General features: G+C 37.4%; 1 protein-coding gene across 3 annotated transcripts in view; it reads left to right on the forward strand.

Annotated features, from left to right (window-relative positions):
• The window catches only part of MYOM1 (myomesin 1), a 136,227-nt gene that overhangs the window by 84,979 nt on the left and 32,695 nt on the right, over positions 1 to 18,553 (forward strand). For all 3 annotated transcript variants that reach the window (XM_077492520.1, XM_077492522.1, XM_077492521.1), the window contains 6 exons: positions 660 to 784; positions 1,700 to 1,883; positions 2,059 to 2,233; positions 4,894 to 5,015; positions 15,732 to 15,928; positions 17,395 to 17,521. In XM_077492520.1, coding sequence (XP_077348646.1) covers positions 660 to 784; positions 1,700 to 1,883; positions 2,059 to 2,233; positions 4,894 to 5,015; positions 15,732 to 15,928; positions 17,395 to 17,521 — 930 coding nt within the window. The remainder of the gene's footprint in view (positions 1 to 659; positions 785 to 1,699; positions 1,884 to 2,058; positions 2,234 to 4,893; positions 5,016 to 15,731; positions 15,929 to 17,394; positions 17,522 to 18,553) is intronic.

An 18,553-nucleotide genomic window follows, 5' to 3' on the forward strand; every position in this document is an offset into this window, starting at 1 on the left:
ACTGTGTAATGTTATCTTCATTTAATAGCAGGTGAATGCGGCCCTTCATGCATTCACATACATTGAATCTGACCCTTAAGTGGAAAAAGGTTGCAAGGTTCTCTCGCTCCTCATTGGCTCAGATACAGCAGCGGGAGCCAATGTCAATCAGAGCCAGTAATGAGGGATCTTTCTTATGGACACACAGAGCAGGGCTAGGGATCAAGTACCCACAAACGGCTTGCTATGGGGGCACACAGCCGGGGATGGAGCCAAGAGTGTCAGCGGGGGGCCCACAAAGAGGAGGATTGGGGCTGCTCAGTGCAAAACCACAGCACAGAGCAGGTAAGTATAACATGTTTGCTATTTTAATCCAATAAAAAAAAAAACTAATAAAAAAAAAAAACTTCCACAATCAATTTCAAGTATAAGAAAAGTTGTAATAGGCATGCAAAGGTAAACTATCATGGTTTTTGGTCAGTTTTCATTTAAACTCTTGCTTTGTATTAGTTATATTGTTTTAATTCCTTTAGTAAATGAACAATATAACTTAATGTAGATAGTATCACTGTTACAAATAGAACGCCATAATTCAGCATTGCAAGGAAAGAGAGCTATCAGCTTAGTTACTGTGATATTTCCTTCATTAATGTGATTGCTCTGTGTCTGTCAATCTGCAGAAGGGGTTATTCCTGGACAACCATCTGATCTCACTGTGACAGAAGCCACTAAAAACTACGTGGTGCTCAGCTGGAAGCCACCTGGTCTACGTGGTCATGAAGGTGTTATGTATTATGTGGAAAAGGTGATAACACATTGGAACACATAGTATTATAATGTTAAGTTTGTTTGTATACAACATTACTTTTTAATAACAATAGAGAAAATAAATTGGAGCTGTTTCAAGCAGTATATTATAAAATGTTGTCATTATTAGTAAAGAGTAGAAAATGAAAGCCTATTCTCCACCTTTTGGACCCAGTTGTATCTTACACCTGGTTCTTCTCCCCATCAGTTGTGGTCACTTTTTTCTTTTTGTCTGGCTGTGCAGGCTTCATTCATTCACAGAGATCTATGAATGAACTACAAATTCCATCTTCCACAATTCGTTTTGTGGAACAGGTGTGTGGTGGCCACCGCTCTCAAAGTCCATTGACACATCCTCAATCTCTCTAACCGAAAGCCTGCACCTTGATATGGACAGAGAGCCAAAAGGAAAGTCTGCAGGAGGTCAAGGATTGCATCCACAATCCACTATTTGAGGTTGCAGTGCTTTTTTGGCTGATCTGCAAAAAATAAAAAATGAATACACATTTCGTTTTCCTGCAAATAAATTTGCATTTATTATTTTTTTGTAAAACGTGGCCTTCAAGAAAATATTGTGTTGCAATTTTCATTTGATCCATTATAAAGGTTTTCCTCTTGTTTTTCTTTGAAATGTGCTAACAAATTTCTGTTCACCTAATTTTCCCTTTTTTAATCATTTTTAAATTGGGGTTTATACAAAATATCTCACATAAATAGTACCTCCTTGTAACTACAGTTTATGGAACAATGCTTCCTTCCAGTTTACTATTGCAATTTATAAAAGACGCTTAAATATAATACCCCTTTTCCTCATCTTCTACGACTGTTATAAAGACATACACTTACAGAGAAATATGTTAAACACTTTCAATAAATTACAGCCACAATATTTTCATTATTAATTGCTTTGCAGAGTGTGGCTGGCACAGAGAACTGGCAGAGAGTCAATACCGAGATACCAGTCAAGTCTCCAAGATTTGCTCTGTTTGATCTGGCTGAGGGAAAGTCTTACAGCTTCAGAGTGCGATCTTGCAATTCTGCTGGAGTTGGAGAACCTTCAGAGGCTACGGAGGCTACGGTTGTAGGTGATAAACTTGGTAGGTGTTCTAAGCACTAGGCTTGAATATGTAATTATTTTGTTCAAGAGCGTTATTTTATATTGACAATTTGTCTGTTTTTGCTGATGGACTACCTTCAAGTAGCAAGAACAAAATAAGTACACAGTTTACCTCTGTAATTTTTGGGTCTTTCAACAATGTAATCATTTTCTAGATATTCCTAATGCTCCCAGCAATATTGTGCCCACAAGAAATACAGACACATCTGTGGTCGTTACATGGACAGCATCTAAGGATTCCAGAGAGTTGGTGGGATACTATATCGAGGCCAGTATCACAGGATCAGACGTTTGGGAACCATGCAACAACAACCCAGTGAAAGGCACTAGGTAAGATAATTCCATATCGCTACTACTGGACTTTGACTGGTCATATTTGCAGGTCGCTCCAAGGATTGAAAACACAAATCACAGTGTATGGCTGTATGGCAAGCAGTATATATAATTTAAAACTAGAAGGGGGGGGGGGGCACTTTTTTTATAATAACTATATAATAGTAATAGCAAACAATGCTTTCACTGTACAAATACCATGTTTTTTTTTTTTTTTGACAAGTAAATATAGAATACTGAAATTTCTTTTGTATTCTGTTTTTGGGCCTTCAGGTATAGCTCTCAGCTTTCTTTCACATTTTTTCCTGTCTCCTTCTGCTGCTATGCTGTAAAAAGCTTCTTGCTTACAGAGGTCAGATTACAAATTACAAGTTTATATACACAAGTGAGTCAAGTTTCATCCTTTATGACAGCGGTCCCCAACCTTTTTGGTGCCAGGGACCAGTATTGTGTGGCCAATTTTTTCAGGGACAGTGACAGGGACAGTGGTTGGTGACGATAGGGATCATTAGCAGAGAGGTTTGACTGCACAGAGACTCCTATGGAAACATTATCAGTGAGTGGATCACTACACAGAGCTCACTGAGCACCTCAGATCACCAGGCTCCTGCATCCATTCATATGTTCTCATCTTGCACCTGGGAGAAGGTGGGTTTTTCCAAGACCAGTATGTGTTTGTTGTGCCCCGGGTATCAGAAGGAGGAGAGCAGCCACCACTTATTGACAGGGGATATAGATTCACTCGCTTGCCCGCTGCTCACCTCCTGCTGTGCAGCTACAATGCAGGGCTATTATAATAATTTTCCACACAGCAGGAGGTGAGCGGCAGGCGAGTAAAGATCCACTCCCTGTCAATAAGTGGCAGCTGCTCTCCTCCTTCTAAAATCCCGGGGCACAACAAACACATACAGGTACCCAACTGCTGACCAACAAGAGGCGGAGCCCAGGCGGCAATACAAGCGTCCGCCAATAGAGATTGAGCTGCCGTCAACCCCCGCCGCACGGCCCAGCCACTAACAGGTCACAGATCAGTACCAGTCCGCAGCCCAGGGGTTGGGAACCCCTGCTTTATGAGTTGGCTTTATCCTAAGTTGTAATCAGATAGGGTAACCCTGAAAGGAAATAACTACTGTTGTGATTTTTTTTTTCTAGAGAACCCATAGTGCCCTGGGAATACTTTGTCATTTATGAAATGTTTGTTTTTAAAATAAGGATTTATATACTGTAGACAGTGTGACACAGAAGTCAAATATTACAATCACTTGTCGGCATATACGTGATTCTGCACTTTCGGGTAGGGGGCACACTCATGCGCTGCTTCTGCTGTAATTTGTCACAGCAGATGCCGATCAGTGGGTGCCAGCCAATGGATGTCCTCCAGCACCCACTCATCGTCGAGAGGCTGGGTGGAGCTCTGTATATGTAAACAATTCAAAGCTCCATCCTGACAGGGAGGAAGTTATGGATCTTCTTACCCAGCAAAGAAAATCCATCACATCTCTAAGTAAAAACAACACACATAGTACACACGAACACTGATTAGGCACACATTCACCCCTTTGATTGACCTAGATGTTTAACCACTTCTCAGCCAATGTCATTGGTACAGTGAAGGTGCATATTTTTTATCACTGATCACTGTATTAGTGTCACTGGTTCCCACAAAGTGTCAAAAGTGTCCAATTGTCTGCCGCAATATCGTGGTCTTGCTATAATTAGTTGATCGCCACCACTACTAGTATAAAAAAAAATCAATATACACTTATTGGGATTTTGTTACCAAAAATATGTAGCAGAATACATAGTTTGTTTGTAGAGCGCACTGGACATTCTAATAATAATGTCATACATTTCCTTCCTATTTGTTGCCAGCCTCTTTTTAATTGGAAATTCACACAATTAATGTGAGTTAGCAGACAGGGTGTGTCTTCATGACTCATTCATTTATGTGTGGTCTGTAATTAGACTTAATTGTCAGTAAGTCCAATTACATACACCATTCTATAGTAGTAGATAAATGGGGTGACAAAAAGAAGAGTACAATCAATAGTACCAACTGTTGGTTGAAAGTGGTAAATCTGAAATAATAGAGTGATTCTGTCAGGTTACAAAAAAAAACAAAATGAAAGAGTCCTGCAATATAAGAGATATTATGCTCACCCCTCCGGTGGTGCATTTTTTCTACCTTAAATTCACTCCAGTACTGCAGCCTTTATCAGTCTATTTAGTAGTTACCACCTTCAGGATTGTTGGATGCCTGTATTCCTCTCCACATGGGTTCAGTCCTCCATCTTCTGCATCTTTACAGGACTCAGCAGTGACCTAGGGGTCAGAGCAAGAAACCACAGGGTACAGCAGGGGGACACAGGCACCCAACACTACTGGGAGTGTTGAATGCCAAACACACTGGTGGAGGCTGCAGAGGAGGGAGGGAAGGTAGGACATGCGGAGAGGCATGCGTAATAACTATTATATTGCAGGACACTTGCATCTTTATACTTTTTCATAACTTGACAGAATCAATTTAACATGTATATAAATAAAAAGAAATACAATTTACATTTGTACTTTGTATATGAAAAACACAATAGATTTCTTGTAATGCTATACATGGTTATATAATTAAAATTAGCATGTTATTTGTCTGCTATGCACAGATTTATTTGCCATGGCCTTCTCACTGGTGAAAATTACATCTTTCGGGTCCGGGCTGTCAATGCAGCAGGACTCAGTAACTACTCCTCTGATTCTGAGGCAATAGAAGTCAGAGCTGCCATTGGTAAGTCACTTTATGACAACTATTTCCCAAAGCGATTTTCATCTCTTATGATTCTATATGCTTTTCTCCTCATTACTATAATTATTTTTCAAAGGAATCATTGCTATTGCTTTGCAGTATCACCAACGTCACTATTTCAGATACTGATTCCCCATCTGTTATTTTTTAATCCTCCATCACAATCCAGTCATTGTTAATCTTTGTGCACATTCCATCACCTCTCCTTGTATTTTACATTACCCACAATGGCAGGACACCATCTCTTCATCTTATGGTATCCATGTTGATGGTAATCCAGGCTTTATGGTTCTGTTTACACTGCTAACCATCTTGTTCTTCTACTTATCCATAATCTTCTCTGTAAGCATAGCTGCATGCTTTTAACATTTCTTACCATAGTGCATGAGACACACTCACGTGAACATGTTTGTTATTATGTTCATTTCTTTATCTTGTATCTTGTATTATGTGCTGCATTGAAAATGTATATAAAAAGAAAAATTTCAGTTAACATTTTTCAAATGTAAAATCATTTTTTTCATAGGTTATTAATGCTGTATAACATGTATAGATTTGTAGGCTCTAGTGGGTGTCTGTGTATATAAAGTATATATATAAAGTATATAAATATATATAAAGTATATATATATATATATATATATATATATATATATATATATATATATATATATATATATATATATAGACAGTGATGTTAAAAATGATTTGCCCCTTCCTGATTTTTTACTTTTTTTGCATTTTTTTCACACCTAAATGATTCAGATCAACAAACAAATTTTAATATTGCGCAAAGACAACCTGAGTAAATCCAAGATGCAGTTTTTAAATTATTATTTCATTTATTAAGGAAAAAAAATCATGAATAAACTGTGATTAACCATCATTTTTTGAAAAGCTGAGTTCAATTTCACTTGCCACACCCAGGCCTGATTACTGCCAGACCTGTTGAATCAAGAAATCACATAAATAGAAGCTGTCTGACAAAGTGAAGCATGCTAACAGATTACAAAAAGCCACACATCATGCCACAATCTAAAAAAATTCAAGAACAGATTAGAAACAAAGTAATAAACATGTATCGTCTAGGAAGGGTTTTAAAGCCATTTCTAAGGCTTTGGAATTCCAGTGAACCATGGGGAGAGCCATTATCCACAAATGGAGATAACGTGGAACAGTGGTGAACCTTCCCAGGAGTGGCCGGCCTCCAACAATTACTCCAAAAACATGATGACAACTCATCCAGAAGGTATAAAAAGAACCCAGAACAACATCTAAAGAACTGAAGGCCTCACTTGCCTCAGGTAAGATCAGTGTTCCTCATTTAACAATAAGAAAGAGACTGGGCAAAAATGGCATCCATGGGGGAGTTCCAAGGCCAAAGCCACTGCTGACCAAAATGAACACAAAGGCTCATCTCACATTTACCAAAAACATGTTGATTATCCCCAAGACTTTTAGGCAAATATTCTGCGGGCTGATGAGCCAAAAATTTTACTTTTTGGAAGGTGTGTGTCCCATTACATCTGGAATAAAACTAGTACAGCATTTCATAACAAGAACATCATACCAACAGACATGGTGGTGGTAATGTGATGGTCTGGGGCTGCTTTGCAGCTTCAGGACCTGGTCGACTTACCATAATTGATGGAACCATTCTGAGCTCCTCTAGAAAATCCTAAAGGAGAATGTCCGGCCATCAGTTTGTGACCTCAACCTCGAGTACACTTGGGTTATGCAGCAGGACAATGATCTGAAACACAACAGAAAGTCCACCTCCAAATGGTTCAAACAAAGGAAAATTTAGGTTTTGGAGTGGCCTAGTCAAAGCCCAGGCTTAAATCCAATTGAGATGGTGTATCATGACCTTACAAAGGCCTTTCATGATGGAAAACCCTTCAATATGGCTGAATTAAAACAATTTTGCAAATAAGAGTGAGCCAAAATTGCTCCACAGCAATGTGAAAGACTCATGGCCAGTTATTGCAAATGCTTGATTGCAGCTGTTGCCGCCAAGGGTGGCATAACCACTTATTAGGTTTAGGGGGCAATTACTTTTTTACATAAAGCCAGGCAGGTTTGGTCAGCTTTTTTGCCTTAATAAATGAAACCATCATTTAAAAGTGCATTTTGTATTTTGACAATTTTGAAAAAAACTCATTATTTTTTACTTTTCGCTATAATAAATATCCCCAAAAAATATATAAAAAAACATTATTTTTCCTCAGTTTAGGCTGATACGTATTCTTCTACATATTTTTGGTCATAAGCGTTTATTGATTGGTTTCAGCAAAAGTTATAGCGTCTACAAAATAGGGGATAGTTTTATGGCATTTTTATTATTAATTATTTTTTACTAGTAATGTCGGTGATCAGTGATTTTTTTATCAGGACTTGCGACATAATGGCGGACACATCGGACACTTTTTGCTGTAATTTTGGGACCATTAAAAATGCATTGATTACTGTGTAAATGTGACTGGCAGTGAAGGGGTTAACCACTAGGTGGCGCTGTAGGGGTTAAGTGTGTCCTATGGAGTGATTCTAACTGTGAGGGGGAGGGGCTGTGTGTGACATGACACTGATCACCGCTCCAGATCACAGGGAGCTGTGATCAGTGTCCGTGTCATTAGGCAGAATGGGGAAATGCTTGTTTACATTAGCATTTCCTCGTTCTTCCTCTCTGTGACACAATCGCGATCATGTTCACGGAGCTCCTGGTGGGTGTGCACAAGCCGGCTCTTAAAGTGCAATGTACAGGTATGGGAGTCTGCCTGTACGTGCCCTTCTGCCGCAGTAGATCTGCGTGAGGCGGTCAGGAAGCGATTAAATACTTTTTTTTCCTTTTAGAAATGTAATTTTGCTGTGGTACTGTTCCAAACACGGGAAAGATGTGCTACTTTACAGGCATACTAAGGACACCCCACAGGCACGATATTTAAAGTAGTATTTAATTTTTATTGTTTCACGTTAAGCATTTTTAAAATCGCTGCTCCTGAAAAAACTGAGGTTTTTCAAACTTTTGCATTGATACATGTCCCACTTTTTATGACAATAAAGCCTTTAAAATTAACACTTTTGATCTTTCCTGTTCGTGTCCCAATCAACTTTAACAGTGTTTGCGTGTTCACACAAATTTTTTGCCTGTTCGCAAGTTCTGGTACATCCCTAATAATCGGCTCATCCCTAATAACTAGCTATGTCACTGAACCCAAGCCAAGTTCCCTACAGCAATGCGGGTTCCACGATATGTATGGCAAGCATGGAGAGTATGCTTAGATTGATCATATGTATATTACAGCCTTTATGTGAAATCCCACTAGTTTATCTCTTCATTGTCAAATGTGTTAATTTTGTCCCTTATATGTTCATGCAGGGATAGGGATAGTTAGTATTTGCCAGGTAGACAGGGAGATATAGTGAAGGCACTGCAGATAACGCTTCTGCAAATGGTGTAATTGCTTTAAATATATTCAATATTTTTTGGAAAAGTTGTGCATGTACATTTAAGTTACAGTTTAAGAACTGGTATTAGAAAAGTGTATGCAAATTGAATGCAGCACAAATACAAGGCCAAGATGATCACTCATAGTTTTAGTAAATTAATTTTCAGCCTGTGCTATGCTGATAAGAGCTTTTTCTATTAATGTCTGCATTCATGTGATCTTTCCATAACTTCAACATATTTCTCTTCCTTTCTGTTAACGAAATATGTGCATGTTTAATTGTGCTGTTTGTTTGTTTGTTCTAGACACTGCGCAAAAGGAGGAACTTTTACCACATTTATCCATGCCTCCATTGCTCACTGTCTCTATTATGAACAATTGAATGTACAATGAAATTAACAATATCTTTGTTATCTTCTGGATGCTGTAGGGGGAGGATTACCACATGGTGCGTGCCCTGATCTGAGTACTATTGCTGATGGACTAACAGACTCCCCTGCATGCCGGGCAGTCAGGCATGAGTCCACACAGCATTCCCCCGCCACAGCTGCATTGCCAGATTGCAGTGCTAATCCCCAAAACATCTCAGCCAGTAAATGTGGTATATCTGGATCTTCGGGAGTAAGTAATATAAGTGCCAGTAGTGAGTCCTTGGCTCCCACACACTCAGCACAAAATGGTGAACCAGAGCAGCAAAGTAAGTGTGACAACAAGAACTTATGAAAACAGACTGTGTGTGCCATGAGCAGCCAGTCATTAGCAGTGCAGGAAACAACTGCTTATCATTCTTCCTTCATATCACTGATGTCATCCATCACTCTAATTTTAACATAAATAAACTCACAAGTCTACTGGCACCATCTAAGCATGAAATAAATTCATGAAGGATGTAACAAAAATGTGAAAAAAAAAGACAATAAATCTAATCTTAAAAAAACAAACTGAGCAGTAAATATTCAATACAAAAGTATCAGTACTTCTGAGACATAACCATTGGTTTTAATAAGAGGGTGTTACAGTGCCTTGCAAAAGTATTCACCCCCCATTGGCATTTTTCGTGTTTTGTTGCCTCAACTCTGACCAGTTTCCCAGTCCAGACTGCTGAAAAACTACTGAAAAACATCCCCACAGCAGGCCTTTACTGGTATCTCAGTGATGTCACAAAGAAATAGTTTATTTTAATAGTATATTTTCCCTATATCTTACCTAATACAAAAATGTGGACAATGTTGTATTCCATCAGCAATCATTTCCATAGATGTCTTCCTATGCTAAAGTCCTAGGTTTGAATTCTAAATGGGACACTGCCATAGTGTTTGCATTGTTCTTCCCTTTGTTTGAGTGGATAGCTTCCATTTATAGTTCTACTAGTGTGTATGTCTGAATGACAACAGTAAATATGTAAATTCTCTAGCTACAAGAATAGGTAGAAATAGTTGTATGCATTTTGTAAAGCACAGCAGAATCTACCAGCACTATATAAATAAATAGAGATAGCTCTAATGCTAGATAAAAATAAATAATAATAAGAGTTTGGCAACCTTAAAAGATGAAACTGGCAATGGAATTTTACCAGCATGGGGATGTAAAATAGTGTGCTGGCTAAGTCCTAAACTTCCGAAAACATTATTTTCTTTCCCAATTATTTTTTATAGAAAATAGAAAAAATAAACCAATATGCTAAAGATATACTGTACATCAAAGTACAAGGGATATTGATGGTGAAACATAAAGATTTATTCCAGCAAGCATACCTTGTACATAACTTAGCTCAGTGAGCTACAACAAAATAATCAGCAAAAAGAGACAAAAGAGAGAGAAGTCGTTATATTCAGTTTTTTCCCTGTCAATCTTTTGAGCTCAATATGAAGAGAGAGAGAGAGAAACTGGGATAACATGACCATGTAACCATATACCCATATATTATGGAATTAGCAGGGATAAGTGGGCGTAGCAAGGGGCTAGAGCAACAACCAAGGTTCTGCCTCATCCCCTAAAACCCTTCACATGTGGCATACGTCCTTCGTGGACAATGGCCTCGCCATTTTGCCAAAGTTCTCTACCAAAGGCAATAATAAGTAAAATTTGGGGAAATCGTAAATCTTTTTCTAGGCCTCCTTCTGCCTGCAAATTTACTTGGGTGCTGGACCCACAAGTTGTATTTTTTCTTAAATATATAACATATTTTCCAACTAAAGAAAATGGTAGTAGCATTCAAAGAAGATTAAGGTTTAAACAAATGGAACATAGATTTTTGATACATAATAAGATATGGACTATATGATTGAACTCCTCAATACTCCTCAATTCCTGTTACAATAGAATATTCCCCAATTCTGCTTTCCTGTCATTCTGGTTTGCACCAGATTAAATGGAGGACAGTGTCTGCTGCTAATATATTTAAAAAAATATTTCCTCTAACCTAACCATCCAAGGCTTGATAGTTGTAAGCAATGACACAGATGTAAACATTTGATGCAGCAATTTGGACCATGAAAGGGCTCACTTGAAGGTGACACATTTTTTCCAACATGTGTGACTTACAAGCTGATAAAAAATGAATGAAATGTTTACCTTGGATCCAGATAGTAGTAGAGCTAGAGAGAATATTGTAGCAGTTCCATTATCTTGCTCTTAGTAAGATGGAATCTACACAAGACAGCTCAGAAAACTAGACATACGTTATTAAGAAAAATATTGGGTGCAAATGTGTTTATTTTCAACCAATGCATTATATGCTGCTTCACAGAGTATATTTTTTATCACTGATATTTTTCTTTGCCTCCAATCTTACAATCTATGACCCTACCCTAACCGTACTGTCTATGAGCCACTGTAGACAAAAGCTAATTAACTAGAAGAATGTTATAGGTTACAGAGAAAACTGGAAAAAGCAGAAACCCATGGGAAAACATGGGAATCTAGAGAGTGTTGATTTCTTGACCTCAGTGCTGCAAGGTCACCGTACAGTGGTTCACACTTAATAAATAGCAAATATCAGGACTGTTCATTGGGCCTATAGCAAACTGCATAGATTCCACAAGTCAAAAGTCATTTTCAGTTTAGAGCATTGAAAGATCATCTTTGGCTGTTATAGACTACTTCTTTTAGCACATTGTTCTCTGGCTTACAAAAGAAAACCACATCCTCCAAAGATAATTTTAACATACTGTATTTCACATACATTTCAGATGTGGAAATAGGAAACAGTCTCAGGAAATTCAAAACAGCCCCTTTGTAATGAAGGAACCTTAAAAACAGGTCCATTTGACATATCTGGCATTTATACCTCGGAGTACCTCTTTTTAGATTGGAGTTTATAATAAACCTTGTCTCATAATACAGGAATACATAATACAGGAACGGATCATTGGATAAAAATTTGAGATCTTAACTTACATCTTCATGAATCAATTATTGTTGCATGTCAAACCTATATTTTATAATGAGATGACTTTATACTAACTAGTATACTATGTTTCACTTTGTGCCTGTTTGAAGTTTTAGAGCACATGCGTGATGTTAAACATTGTGAACATGACTTTCCTGAATATAAGGTTTGCAAGTATGCATGCATTTCTTAACTTTGTATTGAAGTGTAAACCACAATGTGTTATGTTTGTACTTAACTAATGACAAATAAAATGAAGATTAAAAACACAGTTGTTGGTACCACACTGTTTTACACTTAAAATACTTATTTAGAAACTTTTCAAGTTTTCAGTTGCTCAAACGCCACAGCACAAATCTGCCAAATATGTTAATGTGTACGGAGGAGAGAGTGCACCGCAAGACTGGACATCCCCAATGTTGGCCTTATCTTGGGATAAACAGCAATCAGCCAAATAATCCTAATCTAGCTATTCAGGGATCAGCAGGTGTATTGATACCCACAGACTGAATATCTGGTATATGATTATGCTCAAATTAGTGTACACGGATTCATCTTTTTCCCAGTGTGATGTAGATTTGAGCATCTCTCATGAAGAACACACATTAAATTACCAACAGTATTGGGACGCCTGCCTTTACAAGGACATAAACTTTAATGGCATCCCAGTCCTAGTCCGTAGGGTTCAATTTTGAGCTTGGCCCACCCTTTGCATCTATAACAGCTTCAACTCTTCTGGGAAGGCTGTCCACAAAGCAAGGCCCATAAAGAGTAAGTTTGCACAAAGCAAGGCCCAAATGAGTAAGTTTGGCATGGAGGAACTTGACTGACCTCAACCCGATAGAACAGCTTTAGCATGAATAAGAGCAGAGACTGGGAGCCAGGCCTTCTTGTCCGCATCAGTGCCTGACCTCACAAATGCGCTTCTGGAATAATGGTCAAACATTCCCATAGACACACTCCTAAACCTTGTGGACAGCCTTCCCAGAAGAGTTGAAGCTTTTATAGATGCAAAGGGTGGGCCAAATCAATATTAGACCCTACGGACTAAGACTGGAATGCCATTAAAGTTCATGTTCGTGTTCATTTTTGACTTGAATCTACATAACCACAGGAGAAGGTTTCAATTTCAATGGCCTTATTCTTTAGTCCTCGAATATACCAAAGCAATTCTACTGTTAGTACTTGCAATAATTCAATACAAAACAATCATCTGTGTTTAGCATTAAAAAAATATTGGAAAAACAACATTATTTAAAATGAATGACATAAGGAGGAAATAATTCCAGCTGCTGTGAGCAGCAATGCATTTGTTTCAGAATGGAGATGTATCAAATTGTATGGCACACTGAATGTAAGATCTCTCCGTGTATAGCTAGATGAAATTAAATACAATATACTGCACTCTAACATACGATATGGGAAGTGGGAGGGGGTAAAGGTAAGTAGGGAAGTCATTAATGGGTCTCCTGGACACTGTTTACCTGACTGGTACTTACTGTTTGCATGTTCTTCATTCAAATTTCTGGTAAGTAAAAACACAGTTCATAGAATGAGCAGACAAACTTACACTGGTTATTCATTACACTGTTATAAGACACTATAGAATACATTCATACTTTCAGAATCATTCTAGTAACCAGAAAGCAGCTCCACCAATACATGTTAAAGTACCACATTTTGCAAAAAATAAAAGTCCCTTGGCCTTGCCATATTGTTGCCTTATTGTACTGTCTTCTGAATCCGCAACATGCTATTACAGCTTATAAACACCAAGTACCAGATTAAAGCACACTATCAGACACCACACATGCTTGCTGTTGTAATTTATACTGTATAACAAGTGACATTATGACAGATAATGAATGACTAGACATATCTTTGGATCAGGTAAGTGGTCAGTTATTTTCCACAGTATTAACCTCTGGTGCAATGAATTAAGCTGGTCATTTTTGATGCAGTCCACCTTGTTTGTGTGTACTGTACTTTGTATGGGTTTTAATATGAGCCCAGAAATAAATAAAAAACTTTATTACAATCACACAAATTCTAGTGAAAAGAAAAGTACAATCACCTATGATCACAATAGAACACAATGAGGGAGATTTACTAAAACCGGTGCACACGGAATCTGGTGCAGCTGTGCATAGTAACCAATTAGCTTCTAGGTTCTATTGTCAAAGCTTAAGGTCGGCCATACACGTGTTGAATTACAAACTATTTTTCGTTCGAAAATCGCACCATTGAATACTGATTTTAGACCATTGGTGGGGCTTCAGCAACGGAATTTCTTTGAGTGTTGGAAATTTATTGAAAAACTAACAAATTTCTAATTAATGATGGGAGAATCATGTAAGAAATATAATTGAAAAAGAAATGCCCGGCCACAACATTTCTGTTCCGTAATAACACGAGGTGAAATTGAAAGCTTGGTTGGTCAATTTTCTAAATCAATGGTGGAACCATCGAATTACAAAGCACGCAAAATTTTCCATTCTTAATTGACAAATCGTTCAGAATTCGACCCATGTACTGCCTGCATAATTGAACAAGCTAACATTAGAAGGTGATTGGTTACTATGCACAGCTGCACCAGATTCTACCTGCACCAATTTTAGTAAATCCACCCCAATATATTTATTGCAATGAATTCACCCATGGCTAGATCAGGGGAGCTCAAATGTAGATTAGCTATGGTACAATGGGCAGTATATAAAGAGCCCAATAGAAATATCAGCTGTTAAATCTAAACTGGTCACAGTTTGACACACACACTGCTCTTCTCATGTAACAGCACTGATAATGGACAAACAAGAGCAATATGCACTCATTTATTATATATGATTTATTCATGCCTATTTTGAAGGCAGATCCCATATCAGAGCGAAGATCAAATAATGCTAGATTTTTATTACTTCATTTTTATTGGTTTGACTGTTTTTGTCAATTCCAAAATACACATTAGTAGCAACATCATCCAAAACTATTTTGTCTTTTTGTAACAAGGAGTAATTTTATATCCAAGTCTGGTGAAATTCTAGCTCTGTGTAATCATGTCAGACTCAGTGTGGTTGATTTACTGAATGGAGATAGGCTGTTCACTTGGCAAGTTAAGTTGGTACAGAACTTAGTGAATAAGGTGAAGCTCTGTTGGTGTCCATCATCCAATTACATGCAAGCAAAATTGTTTTTTTTTTTTTTTCCTTGCATGTGATTGGGTATTCTTTGCAAAGTTAAACCTCACCACATTCACAAAGCTCTGAAGAAATTATCTTCCACGGTGCCACAACACTGCATATTTAACCACTTCAGCTCCAGGAGGATTTGCCCCCTTAATGACCAGGCCATTTTTTGTGATACAACAATGCGCTGATTAGCAAGTTTTCATGCATGCATTATTTTTAACTTGCAAGACAAAAAAAGCCTCTTTGCTCATGTACAATTCAGGAATTATAGATACAAAAATCATAAAATAGTAAAAAGCAATAGAATTCCTGTCATCTGCACCCTAGGGACAGCTGTCAAAGGGTAACTTGCACCCATTTCAGAATAAAACATAGAAGTTGGTTAAATATAAATCAGCAAAATAGGATTTGTAGATATAGTTAGGCTGATCAATCATGACTGTGATGGAAACCATTAAAAATCATTGCACCTTCACATTTGATCTTAGATACAGGCAGCTCTGCTTTCACAAATCTTGGTCCCTCACTTTGCAATATCACAGAGTGCATATGGAATTCCCTGACACTGCTTCATTTCACATTAATATGTTTTACACTTGTTTCTAACGTTGTGCATTATTTATGTAATACTGCAAATAAACCAGTACTGCTTGCCTAATGTTCATGTAAAAAACAGCATCCCCCTCTGCACCTTACGACATCACTGTTTTGGAGAGTGTCCGTGACTCTATGGTTATCGGATGGAAGCAGCCCAAGATTAGCGGTGGCGTGGACATTAAAGGCTACTATGTGAACTTTAGAGAAGTTGTGGATGGCATTGCAGGAAAATGGCATGAAGCCAATATCAAGGCCATCAGTGACAGAGCCTATAGGGTAAGAATAAAGAGTCAAAAACAATTCTAAGACCGTTGGGTTGATTTGCTAAAATTGAAGAGTGCAAAATCTGGTGCAGGCGTGCATGGTAACCAATCAGCTTCTAACTTCAGCTTGTTGAACAAGCTTTGATAAGTAAACCTGGAACCTGATTTGTTTCTATGCAGAGCTGCACCAGATTTTGCACTCTCCAGTTCTAGTAAATCACCCCCTGTGTGTTTATAGTCAATTGAACTCCGTAATTACTGAACTGTAAAAATGTTTTAGTTTCCTACATATGCGTATGCTATACCTGTTTTTGTAAGAGACCTCTAATAAACATACGTGTATAAGCATACTTGATCCAACATTTGAGATGCCAACCCATTGTTCAAGTTTACTTTATTACCAAATAAAGTAAATAAAGCAATAACAAATTATATATAAAAAAAAGATCTATTTCCACATAGAAACCAACATTTCATTATTGTAACACAATTACTGTAAATTTAATTATGCAAATAAACAACATCTCCCTTACAGAGAGGAGAAAAAAAGACTTTAGTACTAAACTTCTCACAGCCAGAGATCTAAAAAAAAAAAAAAAAAAAAAGCACTGCTAGTAGAATTTTTTGTAATTTAGCCTTTCTAATACTTTTTCTTTTGGATATATCATCTGAAGGAAGCTATGAGCCTTGGGGTTGGTATTCCATATAACAGAGGACCCCATGCATTGTAGTTTAAAATACAACTTAAAAAGGCCCTATTTAAACGACTGCACTTAAAATTGTGCAGTTATATGCATTATAATGCAAATTATTTGTATATATTTTCCAAAGGAGAGGGTCCCATACTTTGTGGGAATCCACATTTTTTAAAACATATAAAACACATGTACGCTATAGCACACTTTGTTTGAACTACCATTTATCCCTCTATATGTTGTATTGAAACCTGCAGCTGAATTGCAGAAACTATGACTTTTTGAGTGACCCGCAGAACAACTTAGTAAAGAACTCTCTAGTCACTTAAATCTGTATTTAGAGAAAAATATGTCCCAGAACAGGGGCAGTGATGCTAATGTGCCCCTACCACCTCCGAAGGGGGGGAGGGTTGCAGCATAACAATAACTTAATAATTCTAAAACATTGACAGATACACAAATGCAATTACATTGTCCATATAACTGCTGGAGGCATTGCAACTGCATATGAACTACAACAAAAAAATTCTAAAAAAAGAAGATGATATAACAGGTAATTAAAAATAATTAGGGTTAATTACTGTAAAATTTGCAAAGCCTTACCCACTTATCTATATATTGCAGTCTGTATAATGGAATTCTAGAAACAAGGTTCAGTTCATTAAAAAAAAAAAAAAAAAATCTTCACAAATGTAAAGGATTAAACTTTCTTTTAGCAAGGTAAAAAGATTTTTAGCCAAATTAGCTAAAGCAATTTAAAAATAAATTGTTTCATGTTTTACAGGTTTTGGATTTGAAAGAAAACAAGCTGTACCAATATCAGGTTGCTGCTTGTAATTTGGCTGGAGTTGGAACACCATCACAGCCAAGTAGAACATTCAAATGTGAAGAATGGACCATTGCTGTGCCAGGTAATTCAGTTACATTTAACATTAGATATAAACTGGGCTTTAACCCTATTTTCTATGAAATTATACAAATAGATATTCTGGATTACAAAATGGACTCTGTTCCACACAAAGGCTGAATTCACTACTTAGATTATGGTAATGTTATGTCTTTCTTCTGACAGTCTTGATAACAGGGCAGTGTGCAGAGGTCAATCTGATGGCTCCTTCTACTATAAAAATATTGATAATTAATTTCTTAATTTGTGAGTTGGGTAAATGCTGGGGTTAGAGAAAGTATAGGCCGGGGTAAGTTTTGGATTTTGAGTTAGAACTTGAATTAGGTTGAGGGGTTTGTCTAGAGATAGGATTAGGCTTCGCTTTAACATAGGGTCAGAGGCAGAACTAAGTTTAGACCTAGAGTTAGTGGCCATATATGATCCAATTTATATTTTGATCTACTGTACTTATTTTGTACTGGTAACAAATCCTATATTCTCCTGGACTATGAATATGAGTTTTACTGAGGCTATAGCTCATGAAGTGTGCTTGATTTGAGCATTGCTTATGATGTTTAGGAAAGGATCAGGCCTTTTAGGATTTGGAGGTAATACTGCTTATTACACAGATTTGCTTTACCTTGTTAGAGATTTTATGTGTGACTATGCTCAATTCTCACCTTTTTAGGAATAGTATTTCTCTGTGTGTGCATTGCTAACATTGTTGACTGATTTGGGGAGAAGATTGTGGCACAGAAAAAATAACCATGTGGTCATAAGCTATAGCACTCCTTCTGCTTTTCATGTCCCACTATCGGTGATTTGTGGCTGCCAAGAATAGTGATGGACAAATATTGTGACCTACAAGTCAGGAGGGGTGAGCCAGAAATGATGACCACAGGTTCCATAGCTTATATCTGGCCATGGGTTTCATTTAAGGATAAACATAAGTCTCATTGTTCATTTCTTTGCCCTTTATTTGGGAAAATGATGACAGCAAGAAATAAAAATGTTTTGTTAAGAAAGATGGGTCTGCAAAAAATGTAAATACAACTAA

Source organism: Lithobates pipiens, unplaced genomic scaffold (assembly GCF_037356315.1).
Source record: "Lithobates pipiens isolate NorthernLeopardFrog02 unplaced genomic scaffold, aLitPip1_a1.2 Scaffold_19, whole genome shotgun sequence".
NCBI classification, from domain to species: domain Eukaryota; kingdom Metazoa; phylum Chordata; class Amphibia; order Anura; family Ranidae; genus Lithobates; species Lithobates pipiens.